The sequence below is a fragment of the Cetorhinus maximus genome, chromosome 8, assembly GCF_964194155.1.
Source record: "Cetorhinus maximus chromosome 8, sCetMax3.hap1.1, whole genome shotgun sequence".
NCBI classification, from domain to species: domain Eukaryota; kingdom Metazoa; phylum Chordata; class Chondrichthyes; order Lamniformes; family Cetorhinidae; genus Cetorhinus; species Cetorhinus maximus.
Genome location: NC_135886.1, coordinates 79,798,715 through 79,826,254, shown reverse-complemented (window position 1 = coordinate 79,826,254; position 27,540 = coordinate 79,798,715). Strand labels below are relative to the sequence as shown.

The 27,540-nt window shown below is 39.5% G+C and overlaps 2 protein-coding genes across 7 annotated transcripts in view; both read right to left on the bottom strand.

The window, feature by feature from the left end:
- LOC144683761 (SLAIN motif-containing protein-like) overlaps positions 1-13,006 on the bottom strand; it is a 33,825-nt gene extending 20,819 nt beyond the window's left edge. For all 4 annotated transcript variants that reach the window (XM_078547129.1, XM_078547128.1, XM_078547131.1 and 1 more), the window contains exons 1-2: positions 12,469-13,006; positions 6,235-6,380 (exon numbers count right to left, since the gene is read on the bottom strand). In XM_078547129.1, coding sequence (XP_078403255.1) covers positions 6,235-6,380; positions 12,469-12,941 — 619 coding nt within the window. In that variant the 5' untranslated portion in view covers positions 12,942-13,006. The remainder of the gene's footprint in view (positions 1-6,234; positions 6,381-12,468) is intronic.
- Positions 13,007-18,852: 5,846 nt separating this feature from the next.
- The window catches only part of nsdhl (NAD(P) dependent 3-beta-hydroxysteroid dehydrogenase NSDHL), a 63,498-nt gene continuing 54,810 nt past the window's right edge, over positions 18,853-27,540 (bottom strand). For all 3 annotated transcript variants that reach the window (XM_078547119.1, XM_078547118.1, XM_078547120.1), the window contains 4 exons: positions 24,314-24,442; positions 23,433-23,575; positions 22,518-22,620; positions 18,853-20,880 (listed from right to left, as the gene is read on the bottom strand). In XM_078547119.1, coding sequence (XP_078403245.1) covers positions 20,548-20,880; positions 22,518-22,620; positions 23,433-23,575; positions 24,314-24,442 — 708 coding nt within the window. In that variant the 3' untranslated portion in view covers positions 18,853-20,547. The remainder of the gene's footprint in view (positions 20,881-22,517; positions 22,621-23,432; positions 23,576-24,313; positions 24,443-27,540) is intronic.

Genomic DNA, 27,540 nt, shown 5'->3' with positions numbered 1-27,540 from the left:
CACAATTAAGAAAATGCATACAGGCACTTGTTTCATCAGGAAAACAGTTCTTCAAGCTGGGGCTCTAACAATTTGGAAGCTTCATTTCAGACTATATCTTACTTGGGTCACAGCTGCCTTTTTCAGACACAAGGTTTCTGAAAGTGAAGAAAGGAGTTCAAGTATAAACAAAATAAAAAATGTTGGAAATACCCAGGTCAGGCAGCATCTGTGGAGACAGAAACAAGGGTTAACAATTAACTGGTGTTCTGATCGAAAGTCGTCAACCTGAATCATTAACTCTGTCCCTCCGTCAACAGATGCTGCCTGACCTGAGTATTTCCAACACTTTGTTTTTATTTTAGATCTCTAGCAGTATTTTGCTTTTCTTAGAAGTTGTTCAAGTAGCTGTCTATGCACTAGGTAGTTTGGCACTCATAGCCAATCTGAGTTACAAGAAGCAGAGGCTGGAATAAGTTTTGGGAATGAGGCTGTTACATGTGATTTCAAGGATCTTTCAATCTTATTCTGAGTATTTTCAATATTTGAGCATTCACAGCCCTCTGCAGTAGATGATCCCAAAGATTCACAACCCTGAGTGAAGAAATTTCTCATCAGTCCTTATTGGCCAACCCCATGATCCCTAGTTCTAGACTCTCTGGCCAGGAAGAACAGTGGGATGACAGCCTCTCAGCATATACCCTGTCAAGCCTCCTCAGAATCTTTTTTCAGTGAGATAACTTTTCATTCCTCTAAACTCAGAAGTATAGGTTCATTCTACTTAATCTCATTCCAGGAATCAGTCTTGACTCTTTTTTGCATCCCATCTAAGGCAAGTGCATACTCCCTTAGGTGCAGAGAGCAAAATTGAACACACTACTCCAGGTTTGATTAGATGTTCTGAAAATATGTTTTAAGGAGGTAGGGTGTTGCCGTGACCCTAATTGGCCAATTAAGAGCAAACACCCATTTCCACCCAAACAAAACCTCCCTTTACTTGTGGCAATAATAGGGACCAATGTCCAAGGAACCTCAGGAAGTTTGGAAAAATCACTGCCTGATGCATCAATATCTTGTAATTTGAGAGAGGGTAGTATGGAATTTAATTTGAACTGATTACATTGGATATGTAATGTCAATGCTCAGGAAGAATATTAAATGGAGACTTGTTCCTCAATGGCGCGGATCCCTGTTAAATGTTCCCCAAAATAACCCAAAAATGCATGCAGAAATACTAACCAGAAGGCAATAGCATCAAGAATGCCATGAACTAGGAGCCAGTTTTCTAGTCATAGTGTCATATAGCCCTCATCTGCACAGCTCACATACAGGATTGCCATTACTTGGTTTCACTAGCATCTCTTCCACCTAAGAACCAGTAATTCTTAATAATGAAGTCGTAGTTATGGTCAGTGTCCCGATTTCAGTCTTTTTGTAAAGTGATTCGAGCTCAAGTCATAATTTAGTCCTGCATTAAAATTATTTCAGGTAAGATTCAGTCACATTGTACCATCACTCAACCAAACAAGAGCTACAGAAAACTAGCAATGTGGTGCTGTGATAGTTTGTACTTTGAAACCCTGTGTCAACACAGCTTTATTGGTTCACCTTTATCATCTGTGCTATATGTTAGCATAAGAAGTCAAAGCAAAAAACATTTAAAGATAAGCTTTATTTGAAGAGAAGTCTGTAGTTAAAATTTGTAGCCTGATGCTTACAAAATATATTTCCTTTATATATTCTATATCATACTCCATGTATTTCCAGCTTTTGGGTTTACTTATTTCACTCTGTACATGCTACAACAATCAGATAGAAAGTCATATTTTATAGATAGTACATTCTAGCACAAATATTGCATATTTGGTAACTACATCTAATGACCTGGTCACCCAGCAAAGGCCCTGGTCCATTCGCTTTCTACTTGAAATACAAACTATTACTTTTTCCCCACTACAGATAATAAAAAATGCACATGGCAACATCCTGGATATAGTAGCACATGGCATTTAAACTCTTTTCAATACATGAAATGGTGCTCGTACCACACAACTTTGAAATTCACTTTGTAATTTACTTTTACTCAGACTATGCATATTCAAAGCTCAAATTTTCTGCATTGGATGCTTCCAGGCCTGGCCAAAATTGCCCTCTTCTAGTTGTTTTGAATATTCTTTAGATACATTTACATATTTGCAACAGAGACACATATGCTACGGCTGTATTCCTAAACCAGTGGTTCAGGTTCAGCCTAAAATAATCAGACATCTTCCCCTGCCAGATGCTTCATTCAAAAAAACAGTAGACATTCACATCTTGAGTGCACATTGCAGACAGCATGCCGTAATTTTCTGCCCACAAACAGACCAAAACATTGCAGACAGCATTCCTATACTTTTCCACTGTGCAATGGTCAAGATTGTTAATGACCAGAACATATTCAAAATGTAGGCAACCCAGAAAGGTTTAAAAAGCCCACATTGCTTCATTTGAGTTAGATGACAAAGTGCTCCCCACACTATTTTCACATTACAGTCAACCACAATAAAGGACTTAATTACAACCAAATCATAACCTTTATGTATGGTTCTGGAATTCACTATAGACTTCTCTTTTGATCAGTACAGATGGAAAATTGCAAGCCCACAATTCTGAAAATGGAAATTCAGTCAAAGCAGCACATCTTACAGGCAAACAGAACATTTGTATACTCAAATTCAATTAGATCAGTAACTACAGAATCCATTATCTTCACAATGTTTGAAACAGGATTAGGTCTTCTTATCAGAAACATCTGTGAAAGGAAATTGCGAATATTAAATCTTTTATTAGAGGTCCTTTTAATAGTAGTAATATGAAGCCCAAATAAGGTAACCAACCTTATGTGATTAACTAATTTGACTGGGCTTTTTGATGAGATAACAGGAAAGGTTCAGGAGAGTAATGTGGCTGATGAACTTCCAAAAGGGTCAAATAGATTTGCCAAAGCTGAAGCCCATATAATAAAAAAAGACAGACACTAAGTGACAAGAAACAATGGTGCTGATGGTTGTTTTTTTTCCAGGTTGGATGAAGTTATAGAGTGGTGCTCCACAAGGGTCAGTACTCGGACCAATGCTTTGCATTATCCACATTAATCATTTGAACAGGGCACAATTTCAATATATTTGTTCATGGGATGTGAGCTCAACTCTGGACACTACAGTACTCTGTTAGTTTTAATTTGCTATCCTGGAATTTACCTGTTAATTTCTAATCTATTTTTTATCTGTTAACCAATCCTCAATCCATGCTAATATATTACTCCCACTCTCATGAGCCCTAATCTTGTGCAACAGCTTACGTAATACCAAATGCCATTACCATGTACTTAACAGATTCTAGTATTTTCATTAGTAGCTGCAATGGCTTCTCTTCCTGATCCCACACCATTACCTCTGGTATCCCTTGACCCCCTCCTATTTCTTATTTACATGCTACCTTTGGCAGCATCATCCGAAGGCACAGCATTAATTTTCACATGTACACTGATGACATCCAGCTCTCTCTCATCAACACCTCTGCTATTGCCAAATAATCAGACTGCTTATTTGACATCCAGTACTGGATGAGCAGAAATTTCCTCCAATTAAATATTGGGAAGGCTGAAGCAAATGTTTTCAGTCCCAGGACCAAACTCTGTTCCCTAGCTACCGACTTCATCCCTCTTGCTGGCAATAGTCTAAGATTAAATTAGTCTGTTCACAATACTTGGTGTCACATTTGGTCCTGAGTTGACTTCTGACCTCATACTTGTGCCACCACCAAGATCACCCATTTCAGTTTCTGTAATATTCTAAAAGCCCAACTTTCCCCCATCTCATCTCACCTGCTGCTGAAACCCTCATTCATGCTTTTATTAGCTCTAGACTCAAATATGCCATGGTATTCCTGGCTGGTCTCCCACTCCTGACTGTGCTTGGTGATCTATATTTGCTCCTGGTCAACAATGGCTTAATTTTAAAATTCTCATCCATGCTTTCAAATCCCACCATAGCCTTGCCCTCTCCCTATCTGTGTAATTCCCTCCAACCCCAAAACCTTCCAAGATACATGCACTCCTCTAAATCTGACATCTTGTGTATTCTCAATTAGAATATCTCCATTGTGGCCGTGTCTTCAGTTGCCCAGGCTTCATGCTCTAGAATACTCTCCATACACCCCTCTGCCTCCCTCTCCTCCATCAAGGCCTACCTCTTTGACCTAATATTTCCTTACGTGGCTCGGTGTCATACCTTGTTTTATAATGCTTCGTGTAGCACCTTGGAATATTTTATTGTGCTAAAAGTGCTGTACAAATATATGTTGTCGTTGTTCTGATGCCAATATCTCCCCATCTTCCCTCTCCCTTCTTTCTAGAAGATATATTTGAAATCACCCAATGGATAGTTTAATTGGAGAAAAATCACCTGAGTCATAGAAGTTGGTGAGGTGAAAAAGCACTGGATGAGGATAAGCAGGGAAATACATTGAGTATCTTTTTTAAAAAAATTCATGCAAGGATGTGGGCATCGCTGGCTGGGCCAGCATTTATTGCCCATCCCTAAATGACCTTGTTCAGAGAGCATTTATGAGTCAACCACATTGCTGTGGATCTGGAGTCACCTGTAGGCCCGACCAGGTAAAGCCAGCAGATTTCCTTCCCTAAAGGATATTAGTGATCCAGATGGGGGTTTGTTTTTTTTAAACAACAATCGACAATGGTTTCATAGTCATCATTAAACTTTTTAATTACAGATTTTTACTGAATTTTATTGAATTTTTATTGAATTCTTGCGTTTACATTCTTCATAAAACTTAATGAAGGAGGGTAGTCATTTTCAAATATGCCACCCTACTGTTTAGCTTGGTATGAAATGCAATTGCTTGGTGATAATTGGTAAAGAAAAATTCTTGTCCCAGAAATAGAAAGACAGGCCTGCATTTATACAGTACATGTCATGACCACCTACGGAACAGAATCAAAGGGCTTTACAGTTAATGAGGTACATTTTGAAGTGGTCACTTCATTATACCTATAATTTTAATTCATTGACAGTTCTATCATGGCCAACGCACTTATTTATTTATTTATTACTTTATTTCATGCATTGGTTTTGAATCATCAGGACTCCCAATAGGCCAAGACCAGAATAATTTCATGCATTCATAACGTAACTGAAGGTTTCTGAAGACATTCATGTCAACTTTGCTGTTAATAGCATCCTTGCTGTTAAATCAGATGATGAAGGGTTCAAGCTCCACTCCAGGAAATTGACTAGGCTGACTCTTCAGTGCAGTACTGAAGTAGTGCTGTATTGAAGGCCCCTACCTTCTCCAGCTACCTGCTCCTGTGGAGACAAGAAATCCCTGGATACTACCAATTTCTCATTTGTTGTTTGTGGGATTTGGTTGTGCACAGTTGGCTCCCAACTGCTCCAAAATTTAATTCTAACCACCTAAAGATTATTTTCTTAATAGGGAGAAACTAGGAGTTGTAGAGGAACATGGGGAATTAGATATTGATGTACAAAAATTAAAAATGTTACATCCTAGTTAGCATAAAATTAAACAGAACTCAAAGAAGAAAACTCATTAAAAAGTTGCATCTGCTAAAGACTTATATCAGGAACTTCAAAGCAAGCAGAATCATTCCTGAGAACACACAAGGCGCAATGCTAATGTGGGAATGTTTTAGAATTGACTCCATGTACTCAAAAAAACTGAGGAAGATATGATACCTTTCCACTAAATATACACTGTGGTCATTAAACTTTACTAACAATTGTACAAGTTAACTGTGATGCCTTTTCAAGACTCAATGCGTGAGAAAGAATGGTTAGATGAAATAAATTGACTTGCAAAAAGAAATCATTAGACAGCCTAGAATAGACATTTTCATGGTTAAGATAAAGCAGTCAAGAAGTTATCATCTACAAATAGTTTAGTCAAAAACATCTTAAAAAAGGACTTGCCATTTAAGATTTTACTAAATGACAATTCAGACACTCTCCTACATTTGATATTTTGTCAACCTGCCAATTACAGGGAACCATAAAGCCAGAGCTGTTGCCACTCAGGAGACTAAACATAAGTCTTAATGACAATTTCTCCTTTAAGAACTGCAGATCCACCTAGAAATACATAACTTTCTACCATTTGTTAAATGGATCTTTAATCATGCGTTGAAAGCTACGTACACAAAAGTATTTTATCTAGCTTGCACATACAACTTACCTTGATCAAGTCTACAAATGAGACTGCGGCAGGCAGCTTCAGTCTCTGGGCTAGGATGATCAAGCACCTGTCTGCACCATTTCAGAGGGTTTTGTGTCTTTTGATCGGTGTCTGTTGCCACTGTCTTCTTTGGTGAAACATACAACCTTTTTTAAAAAAGCAGATAATGAAAGCTTCTTCCCCAGAGGGAAAACTTCAGAACAACTTGCATTAAGTGTGGACAGCAGGAATGTACAAGAATAATCATCGAATTTATCTTAAACCCCAATATCCTGATGTCTCTACCAATATAGTTTATCTCGCTAATATTGATCCATCTTAACCTTTTTTGACTGCACAATTGGCAATTTAAGACCTGGTGCTTTATAGATTAACTAAAAATATCAAAGTGACTTTTCAACTTCTGACACAAGTAGGTTGTGGAAAATTTCAAAATGCTTTAAGCTTTTAAAGTTTGCCAAATGACTTTGTTTGTAACAGTGCAATGTCAACAGGAATATGTTAAGAGACAATGCTCATTGTCTAAATCTACAATAGTTGGTTAGTCTACATTCCAGAACTATAAATCGAGGAACCTATCCTGAATTCTTGCCAAAGTTGTGTAGAAAAAGTGTTTCAAGGAGATTAGAACATATGGAGTCTAACGACCTACATTACATTAGAGTTTGAAGCGTATTGAGACTACTTAATAGTGGTGCTGTTGGAAATTATACAAAAGTTAAACAGACTTATTTTTGAGCAAAAACCACAAATTCACAATATCAAAAAATCCTTTAGGAACTTTACAAAGTTAAATTTCTTTAGAATCAGATTGTGTATATACCCAGCTTCATTTTGTTGCTACCCAAACCCAATGGTTCCTTAAAAAAGTATTGTTCTGCCTTTAATGGGGGGTTGGTACAGCAATCAACAGAAATAAACTCAATTAATGGCCCTATGAGTTAAAACAGCAGTGGGGCCATCAATGCTCACTGTTATTATGGAGTAAATTGGACAGGAACTTCAAGTATATGAGAACAGTTAAACACTAAAATCCAAGTTATTCTTCACCTCCATTGGATAGAGAATAACAGTAGTTTACCAATAGACTCGGCAATGAAATTAACGTAAAGGCATGACATCGTGGTACTTACCCACTAGTTACAGCAGAAAAAAGTTAGGGTTGGCACATTTAAGTGAATTTTTAATAGCATGATCAGTCATAAATACTGCTGAACATTTGTGGCCCTGAAAATTTCATTTTACAAGTGTGGAGTCTCATTCTTTTAAAACCTTCAACGCTAATTAGATTTTCAATTTTTTCTGCTTTTTCTGTCTTCTCTCTCTCTCACAATCCCATCTTTCTTTCTCAATATTTATTTTGCTCTCTGAGCATGATTTAAATCTAACTTGTATTTGTTGCTTTACATTTCCTGGTTTGGATTTTGTCCAATTCATTGAGGATTCTTCAATTTGATTGGTTAAAGAACATCACTGTTTCCTGCCCTTCTCATTTTCCACAGATCCTGTGGAGGATGCTGCCCAATGAAAGCAAGTCAATGTTCAAAACCCCGTGGATAAACTGTGGGCAGCTGTCAAGGTAGCGAACCACGAGTGCTCCTTCGCTGCTAATCACAAAATGCAGGCCAATATTGCAGCCATGTATAATATCACGAAAGAAAACAAACTTTAACACACTTAAAATACCCCTGAAAATTGCAAAGTACTTCACAGCTAAAGAGTTCCTTTTGATGAATAGACACCAGTTTTTTTCTTTAAGAAAGTAAATTCAGTCACCAACTTGTACACAATATGTCCAATTAACAACTAGGTGATAAAATGACATGGTAATAACATGCTTTGGAAGGGCTATTCATCCAATTCCAGAGTATGCAAGCTGTGTATGGGATCCTTATATGATCCTTATGGGAGTTCTGAAGAAGAGTCATCTGGACTCGAAACGTTAACTCTGTCTTTCTCTCCACAGATACTGTCAGACCTGAGTTTTTCCAGCAATTTTTGCTTTTGTTTCAGATTTCCAGCATCCGCAGTATTTCGCTTTTATCCTTATGTGTTGAGAGATATAAATAAGATTGAAGCGATCCAAAGGTGTGCTGCATGAAGTAAGAGAAACACACCAGTGTCACGTCGTTGATCAAAAATGTGGAATAGGAATCACAAGAGCAAAGGAGGGAGAAAAATAGACTGACCATGTTCTAAACGATATGGAACAGACTGGTGGGAATTGACACATCAAGTACCTGATGCCCTCTAGCAATGACAAAATAGAAGGTAGCCATCAACACAAAACTACGAAGACCACCCACTTCCAAGTCAGTGTATCAACAATCTTTCTTCCCAAGGACAATCCACAATGGAACAAGCTACCAAAGGAAATAGTAACAGCCCCATCACTTGAAATCTTCAAGACCTATCTATAGCTTATCTCCATTTAAGTTTTCATTATCAGGTCTAGTTTCAGCAGGTCATGTCTGGTTTAGCTAGCACTACCCATGTAAATATTGGTGGAATACGGATATTAGTCTGTGATGCCAACACAACTAAAGCAGAAGGATGAATGTTGAAATAAAAACAGAAAGTACTGGAAAAACGCAGCAGGTCTGGCAGCACCATGGAGGGAAAAACAGAGTTAACATTTTGAGTTTTGTCAAGGAACTACATATTTTTCCTAATATTACTGTGGTATACTTTAAAGTAGGCTTATGTTTGGGAGTGTGTGTGTGTTTGTTTGTGTTTGTGTGGTGCTAATTTAATTAAACTAGAGGCTACTAGACTGCAAGGTTTAAAGTACCAAAGGAGTTAGGTGTAAAACAGGCATTTGATGAGTAAACTCATCAGGAGATGAGTAAACTAGCAGAGATGGTGTGAATGAGATTTGCATTTTTAGATAAGTGGGAAAGGTGTTTAATTTTCAAATGGGGCATGGAAATGTTTACAACTGGCAAGATAAATAAGGCAAGGTCATTACATTGATTTTTCCCAAAAATGCTGGCCATAATGATGAAAGATTTTTTATATTCTGGGAAGACAAATGGAAGCAATGGGATTTGCAAATCAAAACAGATAAAATATATTTAAACAAGGACGGAAGGCTGTGTGTGTGGCTGAGAGAGATCTTGAAAGGTGACTGTGTGAAACACACTTGGGGTAAAAACCTCTAGCCACCCTGCAGAGGTTTGCTGTTCCTATGACCAAAGTTGTGTTTAAAGTCTTTGGAATTCCATTGTCCAGTGGGTGCTTGTGGTAATATTGCTGGACTACTAGGACCGTTGCCTTAAAGGTGGTGTGTAGTTGGGAGCCTGATTAAGTAGAAATTTTGGGAACTGTTATAACTGTGTAACTGTAATCTGGTGTGTGTTTAAATTTGTTGTTCTTTTGTTAATAAATGGTTTAATTTAATCTTTAAAACCTCTAAAGGTGGTAGTGGACTCATTACTTCTGGCTTCAGTGCACAAGCCTTCTAGAAATAAATACAAATTGCAAAATTGTTGCGATAGTGAGACCAAGTTTCCCTTGTGGATTTGGTCAACCTGGCAAATGCCACCTGCCATACCATAACAGTCTAATATGTCTCTTCTTTGGAATTGGACAAACGTTGAACAAGATACTGGAAGATTTCTCTGCTTTTGAAAATAAGTGCCAAACTATTTTACATGCTATTTAAACAAGCATACATGGCTTCAATTTAACATCTTAGCTACAACACACATACCCAACACACTGGCCCAGGTTTTGCAGTCAGTGGTGGAACGGGAGTGCACATTTTTATGATGGCGCTTTCAGACCTGCCCTGGCTCCAACCTGAATCCAGCACAAGGTAGGAGTTCAAGCGGTGAAACACAATTGCAACAAAGCCAGACGCCCTTTATTGTCATGCCCCTTGAGGGGTCTTTGTTAGGTAACTCCTACACCCCCCCAACTCTGCACTCCCAGTGCTTATCTCCTACAAGACAATGCTGACCACTCTGCACCCCACCCCAGAGAGTGTTCAACCCTGCAACCATCGTGATAATGCTCAACTCCCTAACTCCCTGCCCCTCTGCAGATAATGCCCAACCCTCCTACCAACAACAAAAATCAGGAATGGTAATCATCGTCAACCCAAGTTCTACGTCTGTGATTAAGCAGGAGTATCGTGTGTTAAATTTCTGAGTAAATTCCAGGTATCAAGCCCAATTCTCTGACACCAAGATCAGCATTAGAGACATTCTCAAAGGGGCCTGGACAGTGCAATTCTGCCCATCAGAATTTGAAACTTCCCAGGTAAATATTGAATGTGTACAGGTCAGACTTCCTCAGGATCCCAACACACAACAGCAGCAAACATCTTAACATTCACCGCTGCTGCCATTGGAAGATCCAGGCTATTACTTCTTCAGTATTGCATGAAGCGTCACCTAGATTTCAAGCTCATGGCCTGGAGTAAGGCTCGAATTCCCAATCTTCTGAATTTGACAAACGTTATATCTGAGCTAAGCTAACAATTAGAAGATTCTAATTGCACTTTATTAGCAGCTCACCTTTGACATCTACATTTGGTGGATTATTTCTTCCAGTAAATTGTCATATTTTCTATTGAAAAGCACTTGATTGTTTTTCCTGTCTTTTACCTCCTCCCAATTCCTCTCATCACCACTTCGCCCTCAGAAAAACACTACAGTTCTGCACAGTAATCATAGTCTGCACAATTATGTCTGAATAACAGAGCAGCCAACTGTAGGACAATCCCACTTACAAAGGGAATCTCTAGCAAGAAAAGCAGGCAGGCCATAGCTACCAAGACACTCATCACGCTCTTTCACAAGTGCCAACCTCAACTGCCCCATCCTCCCTTCTCACCATTTTTACCCAACATGCCTGTGGGACAACTTCACCAACTGCCTTCTTAACCCATTCACCCAACCCACACTGCCACCTTGGACTGCCAGCTCACCCAAGCCACCACTACCATCTTGAACTTCTAGCAAACCAACAATCACCACCCTACATCACACCTCCCTCTAGAATGCCCACTCATTTGCGAACAAAACCAATCAGCCCTCTCAGGTCATTTTAAAGAGCAAGGGAGTTCAACCCAGTATCCTGTTCAATACTGATCCATCAACTTCCACCGAAAAACTCGGATCATTTATTGTACAGCTGTTTATGGAACTTGTGCACAAATTGGCTGCCATGGCTCCCTTCACAACGGTCACTACACTTCAAAAGAACTTCATGGTCTGAAGCATTTAGAGAAGTTTCAACAACCCTGAGAACTCCACATGCTTTAACTATTGTCTTTCACACACCCCAATTTCCTTCAATACTCAATTTGTGACTGTGCCTTCAACTGTCTATGTTCCAAGTTATAGAAATTCCTTCCCAATACACTTCACATCTCTCTCTCTCTCCCCCCAAGATATTCTCCTAAACCATGTTTTTGGGCACTTTTTAGTATCTGTCTGATCCCACCCTGAGAGGTACCTTCTGGTGTTAATGCTTTGTAAATGCAAGTTGTTGTACCCCAGCAGCTATTTACTGCCCGTTAGTCTAATCTTAATTTCAATTTTAGTTCTAAACCCCACTTTACTCAAATCAAATTAACAGATTACACCAACATTTTAGCAAGTAGGCTGCATCCCAAGTTTAAACATAGGGAAGGGAAAAGAAACTTGCCTTCCTTGGAAAGGGGCCTTTTGGAACTAATCTTTCTGATGATCGACTGCCTAATGAATTAGAACTTATTTAGCAAACTTCTTTCACAATGTTATACTTAAACACAATTCATGAATTTAAAATTACTATCATATATAAATTTAACACCGCCGCCAAGATTAGCATAATAACCTTCCCGCCAATATTTCAGAATTAAAATATATTTGCCTTATAAAGGCCAATTTACGCTTTTTTATTAAATTAAACGTCAAAATCTACAACCGGATTAAAACATTAAGAACAACGAGGGAACAAATTATCTTTTACCTACTTAACGGGAAAATAATGTGGGAAGTTTGAAGTCAAATGATTCAAGGCAACTCCAAATATTTGATTACCGCAATTCTGCTGCCGGAGGAATGTCGAGGATGCACCTCGACAGTTAATGTCCTAAAACTGATCTGGTGGGGGATGCTGCACCAGTAGAACAGCAACTTTCCTGAATTTGACAACAGGAAATTTATGAGACAGTTTAAAACGTCGGGAGAGAAGTAGTGCGAGCTAGACTGGCTAGTACAGCCATGTACCGACAGCACTTACCAGCTGTCCTCCTCCACGGTGCCAAGGTCCGGCTCCAGCTCCAGGACATCCTCCTCCAGGTAAACAGGCGGCGGCAGCTGCTCTTCAACCTCCTGCTCGGAGCAGCACCGAGTGACACCCGAGAGGACACTGCCCGGTATCTCCGCTTTCCAGCTGCTCAACAACACCTCACACTCGGTCAGGAGCGGGTGGCTGGGGCTCAGCTCCACACCCGGGATGTCGCCCGCACACTCGCTCAGGGCTCTGTTAGCCGGTGGGGGTAACCCGTCCCCGCCGAGCCCCTTCCCCCCGCGGCCGCTTCGACACCGGAGCTGCTCATTCTGCAGCTCCAGCTTTTTGACCAAATCCTGCAGCTTTTTCACTTCCTTGTCTGCATCGGGCAGCGGCGTCACGATGGCGACAGCGCACCCAGGGCCTGCTGGTGCCCCGGGATCGGTTCCCCCCTCGGGCTCGGCTGCGTTTGGTCCCACCATTTGTTGGAGTCGATGCCCCTCACGGTCCAACCGCCCGCAACGCTCTCGCCACCATCTTAGATAAAGGCAACCTCTGACCCCCTCCCGCCCCTGACATGCGCAGAGCCTGGGAGTACCTGTTGCGCCTGCGCAGTCCACGCCGACTGGGTTTGGCGCGAAATCGGTCCAGAGTTTCAAAAAATGAATGAATATGTCGGAAACAGCCAATCAGGAAACGCGGAAGGTGATTCTGCGCTGCCGCCAATTTACTACACGTAAACGGCCAGACACGCAATTGCTGGAAACAAAACAATGTTGAAAAGACATAGCGGGTCATCCATCCAGGGAAACAAATAGACAAGTTTAGGATTTTAACGTGGAGCTTTCTTCAGAACTATTGGTTACTGAACAGCCTTGCATAACCGGTGATACACTGCTCAACCTACTAACAGAATCACACAGTGCAGAAGAGGCCCTTCGTCCCATCGAGTCTGCACCGACACGTGAGAAACACCTGACCTACCTACCTAAATCCCATTTACCAGCACTTGGCCCATAGCCTTGAACGTTATGATGTGCCAAGTGCTCATCCAGGCATTTTTTAAAGGATGTGAGGCAACCCGCCTCCACCACCTTCCCAGGCAGCACATTCCAGACCGTCACCACCCTCTGGGTAAAAAGGTTTTTCCTCACATCCTCCTAAACCTCCTGCCCCTCACCTTGAACTTGTGTCCCCTCGTGACTGACCCTTCAACTAAGGGGAACAGCTGCTCCCTATCCACGCCCCTCATAATCTTGTACACTTCAGTCTTCTCTGCTCCAGCGAAAACAACCCAAGCCTATCCAACCTCTCTTCATAACTTAAATGTTTCATCCCAGACAACACCTGGTGAATCTCCTCTGCACCCCCTCCAGTGCAATCACATCTTTCCTATAATGTGTATACCTCAGTCTTCTCTGCTCCAACGAAAACAACCCAAGTCTATCCAACCTCTCTTCATAACTTAAATGTTTCATCCCAGGCAACATCCTGGTGAATGTCCTCTGCATCCCCTCCAATGCAATCACATCCTTCCTATAATGTGACAACCAGAACTACACACAGTACTCAAGCTGTGGGCTCACCAAGTCTCTATACAACTCCAACATGACCTCCCTACTTTTGTAATCTATGCCTCGATTGATAAAGGCAAGTGTCCCATATGCCTTTTTCACCACCCCACTAACATGCCCCTCCGCCTTCAGAGATCTATGGACACACACGCCAAGGTCCCTTTGTTCCTCAGAACTTCCTAGTGCCATGCCGTTCATTGAATACTTCCTTGTCAAATTACTCCTTCCAAAGTGTATCACCTCACACTTTTCAGGGTTAAATTCCATTTGCCACTTATCTGCCCATTTGACCATCCCGTCTATATCTTCCTGTAGCCCAAGACACTCACCCGCACTGTTAACCACCGGCCAATCTTTGTGTCATCCGCAAACTTACTAATCCTACCCCCCACTTAGTCATCTATGTCGTTTATATAAATGACGAATAATAGGGGACCCAGCACAGATCCCTGTGGTACGTCACTGGACACTGGCTTCCAGTCACTAAAGCATCCTTCTGTCATCACCCTCTGTCTCCTACAACTAAGCCAATTTTGAATCCACCTTATCAAATTACCCTGTATCCCATGTGCATTTGCCTTCTTTATAAGTCTCCCATGTGGGACCTTGTCAAAGGCTTTGCTGAAATCCATATAAACTACATCAACTGCACTACCCTCACTACACACCTGGTCACCTCCTCAAAAAATTCAATCAAATTTGTTAGGCATGACCTCCCCCTGACAAAGCCATGCTGACTATCCCTGATCAAACCTTGCCTCTCCAAGTGGAGATAGATACTCTCCTTCAGAAATTTCTCCAATAGTTTCCCTGCCACAATGGTGGATAGAACTGCATGCAATACTCTAAATGTGGTCTAACCAAGGTTTGGTTCAGGTTTAGTCTAACTTCCCTACTCTAGAAGTAAAACCTATAACTTGGTTTGCTTTTTTATGGCCTTGCTAACCCATTATCTAACTTTTAGTGATTGGTTTATTTATATTCCAAGATCCCTTTATTCTTCTGCCCCAGCTATACTCATGCCTTCCAAGTAATAGGTCACCCAAGTAATAGGTCTCTACTCTTCCTACCAAAATATGCTACTCCACATTTTCTGTATTGAACATCATTTACCAAATATTTGCCCATTCTACAAGTTTAAGTGTCCTCCTGTAATTTGTTGCATTCCTCCTGAGAACTGACTATTCTTCCCTAATTTGTGTTTTTGATTCCAAAGCCCAATTCATTAATGTAAATTGTGAACAGCAGTGGTCCCAGCACTCATTCCTGTGGAATGCCACTATTCACCTTCTGCCACTCGGAATAGCTACCCTTTACTCCAACTGTCCATTTTCTGTCTTGAATATCAATCCATTATTCGACTTGTCCCCTAACTCCACATTCTCAGACTTTATTCATTAGTTTATTATGGGGCGTCCTATCAAAGGCCTATTGATAATTCAGATAAATTACATATAGTGCACTGCAATTATCTACTCTTACCTCAAAAAAAACAATAAAGGTGGTCAAGCAAGAATTTCCCTTTTGAAATCCATGCTGTTATATTTTTCTTTTCTAGATGTTTTTCTATTCTCACCTTTAGTTGAGATTCCATTATTCTTCCTACTATCGATATTAGGCTGACTGGCCTATAAAATAAAACTACAAAACTCCATATGTACCAGGCGTGTGTTCTCAGCACCTTCCAATATAGCAGTGAGGCAAGGAGAACTTATGCAAGCCAAGAAATGCAGCTGAGCAGCTTCTACCTCCGCTGACTCAGATGAATATCGGGTATCTCCTAACAAGACAGAGTGTCGAATACAAAGGTACACAAATGTGCAGGAGTCCCCAGCAAGTTTGAGAGAGTGACAACTCAGTTAGCTGGGTCATTATAAGCAGAATGGGTGATGGCTGCATCCCCAAAGATATGCTCTACGATGAGCTTGTTATCAACACGAGACCAACAGGTCACCCACATCCGCGATACAAGGATGTTTGCAAGCAAGATCTCAAGTTGACCAGGATCCGAGTCGATACATGGCTGACTGGAGTGCCAGGAGGCAAACTATCAAGAAGGATGTGGAAAAAACAAAAGACAAAGGAAACGACCAGATGGTAGATTCTTAAATATAAGAATTACACTAGCCGCTCACTAGAAAATGGTGTAGTGCCAGAGGACTAATGAATTATTAACTATGTTTAGTAATGCCCTGCTTATCACAGTCCCTCAGTCGTTCCCTTAAGTTTTTATTTCTCCATGGAGTCCCACTAGTATTTGGTTTGTTCTTTCCTTTTAGTGGAAAATGTATTTTTCCTGCACTGTTCATCATTTTAAATATTTGCTACTGTTGTTCTACATCATTGTTTGCCAATATCATTGCCTATTTTATTTTCCCAAGTTCTATTCTCAGTTCCTCAAAATCAGCCTTTCTCTAATTTAGTAACCTGGACATACTTATGTCCTTCTCATGCATCATCTATGGTCATGGTGAATGGTTGTCTTTCAGACTGGAGAGAGGAGATATACAGTGGTGTGCCTCAGCGTCAGTATTAGGACCACTATTCTTTTTAATATACATTAATAACCTGGATTAAGGTATGCAGAGCACATTGCCATTGCAGATGACACATCTCAAACTTAGTAAACAGTAAGCATAACAGATTTCAGGAAGACTACCAAAATGGGCAGACATATGGCAGTTAAAACAGAGAAGTGTGATTCATTTTGATACAAAGAATAAGAAACAATAGAAACTAAATTGTACAGTTTTAAAGAGACACAAAATTCTTGAAGGCAGCAGGATAAGTTGAGACGGTGATTAAAAAGGTATTCTGCATCCTTGGCTTTATAAATGGGGCATAGAATACAAAAAAGAGAGGAAGACGTACTAAATTTTTATAAAATTGTTGATTAGGCCCTAGCTGAGGTATTGTGGCAGTTTCTGGGCACCATATTTTGGAAGGATGTCAAAGCATTGGAGGGGCTGTAGAGTAGTTTTATTAGAATGATAGCAGCGATGGTGGACTTCCGTTATGTTTACAGACTAGAAAAAGCCAAGTTTGTTCTCCCTAGAGCAGAGGAATAAAGGGCAGGTTTGATTCATGATTCGATATGTGTATATCAAAACTATTCATGCTTTTGAAAAGTAAATATAGTAAATCTATTTTCAGTGGCAGGTAAGTAATAGATGAAACAGATTTAAGATAATTGGCAAAAGAACCAGACAACACAATGGGGGAAAAAAAATATACACAGAATTACCTGAAAGGATGGGAGCAGATTCAATTGTAACTTTCAAAAGGGAATTGAATAAATACTCGAAGATGACAATTTTCAGGGCTATGGAGATCAATGGAATAGGACAGCTCTTTCAAAAGAGCCTTCACAGGCATGATGGGCCAAATGACTTCATGTACTGTATCATTCTATGGTGTGACCCCCATGGACTCCAGGCATGAGTTTTTTTTATTGAATGCACTCAACCATAACCTCATTATTTGAGTCAGAGTGCAAGGCCCTGTCCCAAAAGATGCAAGATATTCCAATAGCCATTGGACAGCTGCAAAATACAGATTCATGCAGTGCTCAAAACTACCAAAGTAATTCTCCAATGTATGATAAACATCTTGAAGCATTTCAGATGTTTTTTTTTTAAAAGATCAAATGGCATCATACACATTGGTCAGGGTATAGTGTCCGGGGCATTGTGGTTTTCACAATTTTGGAATACAATGAGGAATAGCTGGAGCACCCAGAGGAGATAAAATATCTAATTGCTGAAGTCCCTTTATGGGCTGGAATCATGCCAGATTCTCTACAAGATCTTTTTGTAAGTATATAAGACAAGACGGTGCACAGCACTGTACTTGGACAGCTAGAAGTCAAGGTGGCTAGTAAATTATAATCAACCTCGTGTAGGTCCTTTCACCTGAAGGATAGTTCCCATTGTATAATTGATACTGTAAGAGCTGGAAGGAGCTAGCTGGACCTGGCTTTAAAAAAAACATGCTCAGATAGCTAAAGCTCAGTATTTTTGACTGGATGCAGTAGGCAACCATTTTTAAATGGATAGGGGTATACATGCATCTCTGCATTGCCACCAAACACCTACATTGTGTAGGCAGCACAGATCATGATCACTGATTTGCAAAAAACTCATGCTGTCTTGTCTGGGGTAGGGAAAGGAGTGCTGGGTGCTTGAAGTCAAATAGATCCCTTAGACAATGTGCAATCATGGGTGCTGGAAGAGGACAGTAGATATACACTAAGGGGTGCTGGAAGAGGACAGTAGATATACACTTAGCAGGGCCATTTGTGGACACAGACTCCAAGATGACACACACACAGTTTTAAAATGTTCAGAATCAAGTCAACCTTCTGTGGCACACTTAGGACATCCAAGCCCATCAATAATGAGTTTCTGTCAACCTATTCCTAACCCAAGAGTGAAAATACATTCAAACCCAAATCACAGGAGTGAAAAGACAGTTTTTTCCTCCCTCTTGGTTCCTCAAAAAGCTTTCTGATGAAAATTATTAAAAGATGTAAATTGAGAGATTGGTATAATACAATCAACAGAAATAAACATTTACAACATGATCATAATTCACAATTAGTCCATGCTACATTCAAGTCCAAAAAGATGCATTTCTGTTTTGTTTCCAGAGCACTAATCATTTTAAAGGATGCCTGCTGGGTTTTAGTTCTAGAAATGATAATTCAGGTGCTCTGTATTTACTTTGCATGTCCAATAGAAAAGTCCTCTTCCATAGATACACCCTTGTTCAAGATGCAAAATGTAACCATATTCATTGAATAATTTTGATATCACACAAGTGAACCCTGAATTTTTTTTTTTATTGTTACTGAATAATACAAATCAATGGTTTTGCATTCACATCAATTCAGAAGAGACCTCAACGAGACATTTTCTATAACAGGCTTGAATAATAAAAAGTCTTATTTTTGGATACAGTTATTGAAGCATGCCACCGATACTACTGCTTCTGGAATCAGTTGAACTACACCATCAGAAGTCACTTCAAAGGACTAAATAGATAAACATTTCCTACCAGACTGTGATGGCAATTTACATTCTCAGTAGAACAGAATGAGTGCTCTGGTGTATTCCTAAGCAGCCATATTTTTCAGCCAGAGCAAATCCAAGCTAATGGTAGGTGAGAGACTCATGTAAAGGATTCCCTTTGAGTAGCAGTTAATCTAATGAGATTGGCTCATTACCTTGCCAATGGTTTGGAAGACATTAATATTTCAAAAAATATTCAGGAAGTGTTCTAATGGGACACGTGACACTTAATATCCTAATAATTTAGTTCTTAAGGATCCTTAAGTATTTCCAAAGATTTAATATAGTCCTTCCAGCCTATTTTAACCATGTTAGTATTTAAATGAATGCATTATTTCCACCTTAAAACTATATATTTTTAAAATAAATTCAAGCAGATACAGAGTAAAGAACAAAACATGAACAAAAGACTGAAGTTTTGTCACAGATATATGGAAAATGTGCATCATCTCTGAAGGAATAGTTAATTAATGAGGAATGGTATTATACTTCAGAACAGAAGTAGCCAAAAGCTACTATCACAGACCCAGTTTAGACCAACTATTTAGATATTAAGTACAACACTGCAAAAAGGGGAAAAAAGTGGATAATTTTCCATTTGCTTATTTATATCTTAAAGATCAGAAATGATATATACATTGATATAAACAACTGCAAGAAGTGCTGATGCTAAAATGCAAAATTCAGCTTCGTGATTTCAGTGGATTTTCCAATGATTTTCTACTTTAAAACTAAGTTTATCAAAATCAGTTTGAGAATACAACATGAAACAAAAACTGCTGCGTGCATTACAAGAGGCTGAATATTTTTGCGTCATTTAAAACCAAGGCTGTATAAAGCCATGGAGCTACTGCCACAAAACAATATCAACCTTTGGGGATTTTTTTTTTTAAATCAAAAGGTAAAGAGTCAAGAGAATCCCAGACATTTCACATGGAAGACCTTATTAATAAAGTCTCAAACTTGACATATATGAGCAAAGATGCATCCTTTCAGCTTATGAGCTGAATTGTCAATAATTTGGCTTTAAATAACAGCTGGATGAACCCCAAAATTTATCAAAATAGATACTGTATTCCGCAAGTTTCTTTTCTCCACACCCCCCCTCCCTCTCCAACTCAATCCCACAAGGCCTCTGGTCACCAAATGTCTTCTTTCTCGAGTATCCATAGGGAGTACAAGATTTGCATTGGTTTCTTTAATGGGCCACAGGAACAATACCAATGAACAAGATAGACATTATTTTTCCCCTCCCAGGAATGGCAGAAATCACCATATCAGCATTTTACCAATTTTTGGTTGGGTTGCATGTCTTGCAACCCAACCAAGAATAATTGAAATATATTTTATCATGGCACAAATAAGCTAGATATTCAAATCTGCTTGGTACCATCAGATTGAGAACCAAAAAAGTGTAACAAATAATGGGTTGGCTGAAACTGTAGTTATCTCGATTTACTGAGGTATGTGAAACTTTGAATTGTATACTTGATTCCTTCACTCAGACAGACAACAGGTTTATATCCTAGTTCTTTCTTTGCTCTTTCACAACTGTAGTAGTGGAATGTTCCTGCTAATGCTACTCGCATGGGAGTGAATGTAGGTTTAATGGTTACAAATGGCTTTAATAGTAACACCAAAATTGAAAGCAAGGCGGCCAAATAATAAACCAGCAGGTAGGGTATGTGATATTTTGGAGGATCATAATTTAGTCCAACTAAAATCTCAGACAAGAAAGTCCAGAAAGGAATCGGTTCATCATTTGTGATGTGATAAGCCTATTGGAATTAAAAAGAAAAGTCAAGAAAGCAATGCACATATTTCAAAACAAGTTCTTACAAATTAACTCACAAAACCTATAGTGATAATATTATTCAGTGACAACATGGATTATTATAATATTTTCTAACTATACCCTTTGTTAGCTATTGTAGGTAGGGCCGGTTTTGTGGAGGTGGGAGGGGGTGGAAAGAGAGGGCAACATCAAGATTTACCAAACTAATTTTAGGAAAACATGAATGTGCAGAATTTAATTCATTTGATTCAGTGGTATCACTCAACGAAATCTCTGGAGTTCAAGACCCACTCCAGAGACTGGGTCATGTAATCTAGATCGATAATTGTGCAGTACCAAAGGAGTACTGCATGGTCAGAGGTGTCATTTTTTGAATGAAATGTTAAAACAGCAGTCCTAGCTGTCTTCAGGTGGATGTAAGAGATCCCATGACACTCTTTTGTGAAAGAGTAAATAAAAGTTCCCTCGTTCCGATATAATGGAATGAACTGTTCAATCATTTGAGGTATTTGTGATTATAAATACTTATGAATATTGGCAAATGTAGTGTAAAATTATTAGTAACTAATCCTTTGGTAATCTCCAGAAATACATTATGCTGAGTCTGTGTGCAGTTACTGTGTTACAGCTTTCTAGAGGTTTAATTCTATACAAGTCATTTAAAAATTTTATTTAAGAACAACTTGTGTAAACATTGGTTCGACCTCAGCTGGAATAGTCCAATTCTGGGCAGCACACAACAGGATGAACTGAAGGCATTAGAGGGGGCACAGAAAAGATCCACAAGAATGGTTCTAGGGATGAGGGTAAGGAACTTCAGTTATGTGGATAGATTCACGAAGCTGGGGCTGTTCTCCTTGAAGAGAAGAGAGGATTAACAGGAGATTTGATAGACTTATTCAAAATCATGAGGGGTCTGGACAGAATTGATAGGGAGAAATTGTTCCTATTGACAGAAAGAGAGAACCAGAGGACAGTAATTTAAAGCAAGTGGCAAAAGAACCTGTGGAAAAAACTTCTTACTTGCAGTGACTGGTTAGGACCTGGAATGCACTGCCTGGGATTGTGGTGAAGGCAGATTCAAAAGAGAATGGGATAATTATTGGAGGAGAAAAAAATTTGCAGAGCTTAAGAAAAGGCAGGCAAGTGGTACTTGATGAGTTGCTCTTGCAGAGAGCTGGCATGGACACAACAAGCCAAACAGCCACCTTCTGTGCTATAATCATTCTATGATCTTACCCCCTTATACAAAAAATGTCACTTCTATTAGCAAGAGTGCTGTCAGAGAGAACAAAGAATTCTGTAACTGGTTGCATAGGTAATTGGCCTCCACTAGCAGCCATCATTAAATCCCCCTTTAGGGGGTCCTGCGACAGACTGATCCCTCTATCCACCTGTAAAAGCTAAAAATGGGTCACTTGGCTTAAAAGACCGTAGCAATTTTTCAAATTGCTGTCAGCTTGTCAAAAGACAGAGATTTCAGAGTGTCCTATTATTACTAAATGGCCCTTGCACCAAATCGAGTACTTCAGCATGAAAGGGAAACAATTACACAAGATCTAATAGGCAAGATCAATCAAAGAAAGGTATAGGCAGAGACAGATTACTGTCAACTTTTACCTTTCCACAGATGTGAGACTTTGGGTGAAGATTCTCTGCTGCCAGGATCAGCCCATGCACAACATTATCAACATAGGTGAAGTCTACCAGGTTTTTGCCATTTCTGTAAAAGGTATAAGTACAGTTTTATCAGGCCATAAAATAAACCAAGAAAATACTGTAGTCATATCCAGCAGATTCCAAGGAAAGATAATTAACAGTTAAACTGCACCATCAACTCACTTAATCTGTAGAGTTTTTAAGTTTAAAATAAAAACCATTTGAAAAGTCAGAGTGGATTCTACCCACCCCAAATATAAGATATGGGGAGGTGGTGGTGTAGTGGTATTGTCACTGGACTGGTATTCTAGAGACCCAGGGTAATGCTCTGGGAACCTGGGTTCAAATCCCACCACAGCAGTCTGTAATTAAAAGTCTAATGATGTAAATCAATTGTTGTAAAAATTCATCTGGTTCACTAATGTCCTTTAGGGAAGGAAATCTGCCATCCTTACCTGGTCTGGCCTACATGTGACTCTTAAATGCTCTCTGCACAAGGGAAAAAATAAATGCTGGTCTAGTCAGCAATGCCCACATGAGCGAATTAAAAAAAGTGACCCACTCACTCAAATATGCTCCCCAATTCCACAGCCAATGGTGTCCACCCTCCTTCAGGCACTAATGTTTCCAGAAGTCATGGGAATTATTTTGAATATAGATCAAAAGTAGTACTATTTATCAATAACAAAGCATAGAGGGAAGTGAATTATGTTTTCATATAATTTGCCACTCAGGTAATCCCACACCCAGACACAAGTCACACAGCACATTGTAAATGGAGAACTTACTGTTAGCTTCTGACTGGTCACTGTCCTTTCCCAAAAGTTAAGTCACAGTATGAAACACAATGCACAATTCCATCTATACAGTACTAACCCAATCATAAACTTCATCTTGCCACTCTTGGCAGCCTGTACAAGGACAGGTACTAAATGTGGGTCTTGAGGTCCAAAAATGCCATGTGGACGAATTGCAATTGTCATGAAGTTCTGATCTGGATTATTAGCACCAAGAATTTCCTGTCATATATAAAAAAAAACTTGATCAAATAGGGAAGAAACTACAACTTTCACTTCCATTAACGTAAGAGGCAATTTTTTTCCTTATTTTGGCGTACGACTTATGCAGTTACCAAGCTACTTAGAACAAAATTTTGCAATTACTGGACAGTCAAGTGTACGATACAATAGTCAGAGCATATGAGCACACAAAAGAGCAAGAATGCATGAGCACATCGGAGGGTTGTTTGCAGTGGGGGGGGGGGGGGGGGGGGGGGGTGGTGTTGCAGGCATAGTGTGCATCCCCTCCCAAAACAAAAACTACAAAAATAAGTCAGGAGACCAGCAACAGAAAATTACTTCCACTGGATGGGCACACTGATCAGATGAGTCCCTGGTTGCAGATAGTAAGCTTTGACAGTCTTGAATGACAAATTGGCAATCTTAGAAGAACTCATAAAGATGCATGGTATACAAAGACTGTATGTCTCCCATGATGGGGCTTTAGGCACATTGTTGTGGCAGAGGGGTGGGAAGTGAACAGAGCCATAGGTATGATAATGGAGCAAGGTGCTTATATGCTTTCTAGTAACATAACTTGTTAATCCTTAAAAACAAAATTAAAAAAGTGTATTTTTAAATTTCAAGTATTTTAGCAAAGTTTACATCATTTAGCTGTACCATATCTAAGGCTATCACAAATACATCACTTCAACTTCACTTTTAAGTTTAAAGTGATGTCAAAACTATTAAACCTACCATCTCCTGTAATATCTTGGTTTGTGAATAGTAGTCAATGGGCTTCTTAGCATATGGTAGGTCTTCAGAGCCATTCTTTAGGTCTAAGCCTTCAAACACAACACTAGCACTACTAGTCAGCACCAGTTTCTGTGCACAAGAAAAAAATGGTTAGCCATACAAACATACGAGTTAAAAGCAGGAGTAGGCCACTTGGCCCTTCAAACCTGCTCTACCATTCAATAAGATCATGGCTGATCTAATTTTTACCTCAACCTCACATTCCTACCTACCCCCAATAACCTTTCACCCCCTTGCTTTTCAAGAATCTACCTACATCTTCCTTAAAGATATTCAAACACTCTACCTCAACCACCTTTTGTGGAAGAGAATTCCAAAGTCTCTCAACCCTCAAAAATTTTCTTCCTCTGTCCTAAATGGGCGAGCCCTTATTTTTAAACAGTGGCCCCTGGTTCTAGATTCTCCCACAAGAGGAAATATCCTTTCCACAAGTCCCTTCAGGATCTTATATGTTTCAATCAAATTACGTTTCAATAAAGTCACCCGACTCTTCTAAACTCCAGCAAATACAAGCCTAGCCTGTCCAACCTTACCTCATAAGACAACCTGCCTATTCCAGGAATTAATCTAGTAAACCTACTCTGAACTGCATCCAATGCATTTACATCTTTCCTTAAATAAGGAGACCCAATACCATACACAGTACTCCAGATGTGGTCTCACCAATGCTTTGTATAACTGAAGCATAACCTCCCTACTCTTGCATTCAATTCCCCTGGCAATAAACAATAACATTCCATTAGCTTTCCTAATTACTTGCTGCACCTGCATATTAACCTTTTGCGATTCAAGAACTAAAACACCCAAATCCCTCTGCATCTCAAGAGCTCTACAATCTCTCACCATTTAGATATGCATTTTTTATTCGTCCCACCAAAATGGACAACCTTTCATTTTCCCACATTATACTCCATTTGCCAGATCTTTGCCCACTCACTTATCCTATCTATATCCTTTTGTAGCCTCCTTATATCCCCTTCACAACTTACTTTCCTAACTATCTTTGTGTCATCAGCAAATTTAGCAACCATACCATCAGTCCCTTCATCCAAATCATTTATATAAATTGTAAACAGTTAAGGCTCCAGCACTGATCCCTGTGGCACACCACTCGTCACAACCTGCCAGGCAGAAAATGACCCATTTACATCAACTCAGTTTCCTGTTAGCCAGCCAATTTTCTATCCATGCCAATAGGTTACCCCCTATATTGAGCTTTTATTTTCCACAATAACTTTTGATGAGACACCTCATCAAATATCTTCTGAAAAGCTAAGTACAGTACATCCACCAGATCCCCTTTATCCATAGCACCCGTTACTTCTTCAAAGAACTCCAATAATTGGTTAAACATGATTTCCCTTTCCTAAAACCATGTTATCTCTGCCCGATTACCTTGAATTTATCAAGAGCCCGGTTATAACGTCTTTAATAATAGCTTCTAACATTTTTCCTAAGACAGATGTTAAGTGAACTGGTCTAAAGTTTCCTGCTTTCTGTCTCCCTCCATTTTTCAAATAAAGGAGTTACGTTAGTTATTTTCCAAACTAATGGAACCTTCCCCAAATCTAGTGAACTTTGGAAAATTAAAACCAACGTATCAACAATCTCACTAGCCATTTCTTTAAGACCCTAGGATGAAATCCTTCAGGACTCGGGGACTTAGCAAATTGTTGGAACTGTAGGTTGACAAGTACCTCTTCCCTGGCGACTGTTTTTATTTGAGTTCCTACCTCCCTTCCAATTCCTGACTTACAGCTATTTGTGGGATGTTGCTTGTATCCTTTAGAATGAAGACTGATGCAAAATACCTGTTCAATTCATGTGCCATCACCTTATTTTCCATTATCCCTGTGGCACACCAATCACTATGGAAGTGGTACTTGTCAACCTACAGTTCCAACAATTTGCTAAGCCCCCAGGTCTTAAAAGAAGTGGCTAGAAAGATAGTTGATGCATTGGTTTTAATTTTCCAAAATTTCCATTATTAACTGTCCAGACTCACTTCCTATAGGACCAACGCTCACTTTGTTAACTTTTAGTATCTATAGAAACTCTTACTATCTGTCTTTATTTCTAGGTAGCTTTCTCTCGTAATCTATTTCCCCCCCCCTTATTAATCAGCCATTGTTTGTTTCTTTTTAATATTCTGTACAATCTTCTGATCTGCCATTCATCTTTGCACAATTATATTCTTTTTCTTTAAATCTGATACTATCTGACTTTTTCGATAGTGGGTCCCCTTAAATATCTGGCACTGCATCTCTATTGACCTATCCCTTAACCTAAATTGCCAGTACATTTTGATAAAAGCAAAATACCATGGGTCCTGGAAACCTGAAATAAAAACAGAAAATGCTGGAAAAACTCAGCAGATCTGACAATAAAACTCACCGTCAGGCCTGCTGAGTTTTTCCAGCATTTTCTGTTTTTATGTCAATTCACTTTCATTAGCTCTGCTTTCATGCCCTCATAATTGCCCTTATTTAAGTTTAACATACTAGTCTTAGACCCTGTCGTCTCTCCCTCAAACTGAACGTAAAATTCAATCATATTAGGATCACTATAACCTAGGAGCACCTTTACTATGAGGTGTCTCATTGCAGAATACCAGGTCTGGTATTGCCTGCTCCCTGGTTGGCTCCAAAACATGCTGATCTAAGAAATTATCCCAAAAACATTTTATCAATTACTCATCTATGCTGCCTTTGCCCATCTGATTATTTCAGTCTATATGTAGATTAAAACCCCTATGATAATCACCATAGCTTTCTGACAAGTTCCCACTATTTCTTCTTTGATATCCTGTCCTACTGTGAGGTTACTGTTAGGGGGCCTGTACACTACTCCCACAAGGGACAGAACCACCTCTCCACCTTTTAACTCCCTATCCTTCCTAAAAGTCACATACCCTTCAATATTCAGGTCCCAAACTATGCCATCCTACAGCCATGTCTATCTAATGGCTATTAGATCATACTTATTAACCTCTATTCGCACCATCAGTTCATCTGTTTTGTTTCTAGCGCCACGTGCTTTCAGATGTAGAGCCTTAAATTTTGTCCTTTTATTACTTTTGTAACCTCTAGCCTTATTTGTTGATTTACTCTTAGATTAGTACTCTGTCCCTTCCTGTCATGGTCTGTTTATTATTTCCCATATTAATA